The sequence below is a fragment of the Charadrius vociferus genome, unplaced genomic scaffold (assembly GCF_000708025.1).
Source record: "Charadrius vociferus isolate BGI_N301 unplaced genomic scaffold, ASM70802v2 scaffold291, whole genome shotgun sequence".
NCBI classification, from domain to species: domain Eukaryota; kingdom Metazoa; phylum Chordata; class Aves; order Charadriiformes; family Charadriidae; genus Charadrius; species Charadrius vociferus.
Window position 1 is genome coordinate 437,877 of NW_009646958.1, and position 4,041 is coordinate 441,917.

Genomic DNA, 4,041 nt, shown 5'->3' on the forward strand with positions numbered 1-4,041 from the left:
AGGAAGCATCAATATGTTATGAACAAAACTGTAGAACGGTGACTTGTGTAAATCTAAAGCAGTGCTTAAAGGAATAAATGCAGGATTTCCAATTTGACTCGTTGCTTTTCTTGGTCCATTTGGCACTTACGTTTAATAGAACCGTAGAATGGTTTGAGTTTAAAGGGATCTTGAAGGTCACCCAGTGCCACCCCCTGCCCGGGGCAGGGACACCTCCCACCAGCCCAGGTTGCTCCAAGCCCTGTCCAGCCTGGCCTTGAACACCTCCAAGGATGGGGCAGCCACAGCTTCTTCCCAGTTAGGCTGTAGGACAATTAGCTAATGCCTTGGCTACGGGTCTCAGAACTTTGCTACTAAGTCACGCTGGTTTTATTACTAATGTTTCCTTTAGTTTTACATAAGAGCATGTTTGTCACAGCTCCTGCAGTTTTCAACTAGGTCAGTAAAGTGTCCTTGTCCCTATTCTTCGAACAATCAGCTCCCTAAAGCCAGACAGTGTGACAGCAATTTTGTGATTAATACTTCCAGCAATTATAAAGTGGAAGGTCTTAAATTACATTTGATAACTAAGACCTGTGCATGAAACATGAAGTGACTTTGTCTTCCTTCTTGCAGATCCATAACATGGTGGCAGTGCTGGAAGTGATCTCCAGCCTGGAGAAATATCCCATTACCAAAGAGGCACTTGAGGTATGTCACCCTCTGAACATCGCTTGATTTTTGTGTGTATGAAAGGACATTCTCTGCCTATCTAATTTCCATAAGAGCTTTTCTTGAAACAATAGATTGATTGCAAAGGATTCACAATTAAGATATTATTTTGTCCCTCTCGTGCTGCTTCTGACATCTCAATGCACTCACAGTGATTCTTTCTGGATTCAGATCAGTATTCTGCACAGCACAGTTCCTGTTTGTGTGGGGCACTAAACTGATCGTTACTTGCTGCTGATTAATTCTGTTGTATTCTGCGACATCGCTCTGCTTGCTGAAGTACGGGTCACCTTTTTAGGTGTTTGGTGGCCAAGCACCAAAGAATCTGAAATGGGAATATCGTTACTCTGCGTCTGTAAAATTAATCTTAAATTCAGTTAAGCAGGTTTCGACGCCCGATGTGGTTGGTGAGATAAGGTGTGGTAAAAGCTGCAGCATGAGGTAGGACACAGCTGCAGCCTCACTGACCACGTTAGGAACAGAGCCCAAAGAAGTTTTTATGGCTAAATTATAAAACTTTTTTCAGTCTTTATATTGAAATTATTGGTGTTACTTATTTTTAACTATTGCTTAACTACAACTTCAGCTACATTTCAACATACATATCGCAACACGTTGCGTATTTCTCTCACGGTCTGGTCTATGTTTTCCTTTGAAGTGCTTTTCTTAAGTAATCTGACTTGTGGAACAATTCTTTGTTTTCAAATGTGCTTTGGGAACAATCAAACACTTCACTTCCTTCCACTTATGAAATCACTTTGGGACACTATAGGAATGCTTGTTTAAAACGGTCTTTCGTACCCTTTCGAGATACTTGGGAGTGAAGGGAGAGGAGAGATGGAGGAAGAAGGTAGGACATGAGCCGCACCTGGCTAGTCAGGTTTGTGAAACAGAGATTTTTATTGTCAACGTATTACTGTAACAGACGAAGATTCTGGGACTTTTTTTCCCCTTGCCTTTTTCTGCAGATCTTACACTTTCATTGTGATAAACACACACCTTTTTCTGCCTTGGGTGCTGCGTTTCCCCTCGAATCTGAGCTTGCACCTTTATTCTCAAGATTCGTGCTGATTGAAGAATTCCTTTCTGATGTTTTTCGCAGCTCATGGCTCTGGTGCTTTAGCCAGGGAATAAAGACAGGGTGACTTGAAACCTACGGCAGGTTTCATGTTGCATGGCAGAGCACTGGACCAACTGGACTAATCCTTTCCAAAAAGATTAATTCAACACTTCAACCTTTCGTGGTTTTTCACTAGGCATTTCTTAGCGTAAGCATTACAAAGCAGAAATTTGCCTTAAGAGTTTTGTTTAGAATGATACCGGTTTGTAAAACAACTTTTCTTTCTTTATAGGAAACGAGACTTGGGAGGCTTATCAATGAGGTGAGGAAGAAGACATCCAATGAGGAACTTGCCAAACGTGCCAAGAAATTGTTGCGGAATTGGCAAAAGTTGATAGAACCCGTAACCCAGAATGAACCAGTGCCAAGAGGGTTGCCGAATCCACCTGGATCAGCAAATGGTGGTGCTCACAACTGCAAACAAGAAGCGCAACTTCCTGCTGTGGCTGGATCAAAGCCAATCAGCGAATTGAAAAGCAGGAATAAAAAAAAGAATGATATACAGAAACTAAATTCTCCAAAACCAGAGAAATTGGGAAATAGGAAAAGGAAAGGTGAACACAGGGATGGGCATCAGGGCCCTCCTCCCCCAAAAGTCTCCAAAGCTAGTCATGAAGTATTACAAAACTCTTCGCCCCCTCCAACAAATGGCATTGGAGGTAGTCCTGAAAATTTTCCTAGTCCTGTAGACGTAAATCTACATGCAGGGCCTGAAAGCAGCAGGACAGAACTCAGTGAAAACGATAAACACAATAAGATCCCGGTAAATGCTGTAAAACCTCACACCAGTTCTCCAGGACTTGTAAAACCGTCAAGCACTTCCTCGTTATTAAAGACTGCAGTGCTTCAGCAGCATGATAAATCGGAAGAAACCACAGGACCGCACCAACCTAAGAGTCCTCGCTGTTCCTCGTTTAGCCCTAGAAATGTTCGGCATGATACTTTTGCTCGGCAGCATACTACGTACTCACCAAAGGATTCAATGCCTAGTCCATCTCAAAGGTCTCAGTTCTTAGATTCTGCACAGGTGCCATCACCGCCACCATCCTTGATGCAACCATCAACACCTCCAATGTCAGCGAAAAGACTGGAGTTCCCTCAGCAATCAGTAACTGAGGTGTCTCAGCACTGGCAGGAGCAGCAGGTACCTTCGGAAAGCCAGCACAGGCACACAGCAGGGACACTTCAACAGCACCCATCTCCCAGCTGCAAAACCAGCGCCCACCCTGGGGAGTCTCTCACGCCACACATGGGCTTTTCCCAGGACGCTTCAAAAATGGACAGTGATGATGCTGCTTCAGGTTCCGATAGTAAAAAGAAGAAAAGGTACCGACCCAGAGACTATACAGTCAACTTGGATGGGCACGTGACAGAAGGGGGTGTGAAACCTGTGAGATTAAAAGAGAGAAAACTCACTTTTGATCCCATGACAGGACAGATAAAACCTTTAACACAGAAAGATCCTTTGCAGGTAGAAATCCCTGCGCTTACTGAACAGCACAGGACAGAAACGGAAAAGCAGGAGCAAAAGCCCAACCTGCAAAGCCCCTTTGAACAAACGAACTGGAAAGAATTATCCAGAAATGAAATCATTCAGTCATATTTAAACAGACAGAGTAGCTTGCTGTCTTCATCAGGAGTACAGACTCCAGGAGCTCACTACTTCATGTCTGAATATTTAAAGCAGGAGGAAAGCACTAGAAAAGAGGCTAGAAAGACTCACGTTCTAGCTCCTAACAGCAAACCTACAGACTTGCCTGGGGTCACACGCGAGGTCACAAGCGATGACCTCGACAGAATACGCGAACATAACTGGCCAGGCGTGAACGGTTGTTACGACACACAGGGTAACTGGTATGATTGGACACAGTGCATATCCTTAGATCCGCACGGGGATGACGGTAGATTGAACATCCTGCCTTACGTCTGCCTAGACTGAGTACAGTTTTGCTAAAAATGCTTTTACATCTGCAGTTAGCAAAAACGGCAGACACTATGCCACTTAACGATGGAGAAAGCCTCCTGTCCTGGACAAACAGGCCCAACGAGCAGAGGGTGTGAGGGAGCTGGTTCTTTACAGCTCTTTCCTTTAAATTCTCCTTTTTGTGAAATGCTGCTACCAGTTTACTAACAATTGCAAAGGAAGGCATACGAAGGTTGATAAATTGAGTTCAAAACTCTATAGCGAGCCAGCTATAAAAAAGTGTTAG

The 4,041-nt window shown here is 43.9% G+C and overlaps 1 protein-coding gene across 1 annotated transcript; it reads left to right on the forward strand.

Moving 5' to 3' along the window:
• Positions 1–579: 579 nt before the first annotated feature.
• MED26 (mediator complex subunit 26) lies at positions 580–3,770 on the forward strand. Its single transcript, XM_009895168.1, has 2 exons — positions 580–690; positions 2,064–3,770. The coding sequence occupies exons 1-2, from the start codon at positions 580–582 to the stop codon at positions 3,768–3,770; spliced, it is 1,818 nt and encodes a 605-aa protein (XP_009893470.1).
• Positions 3,771–4,041: the final 271 nt, after the last annotated feature.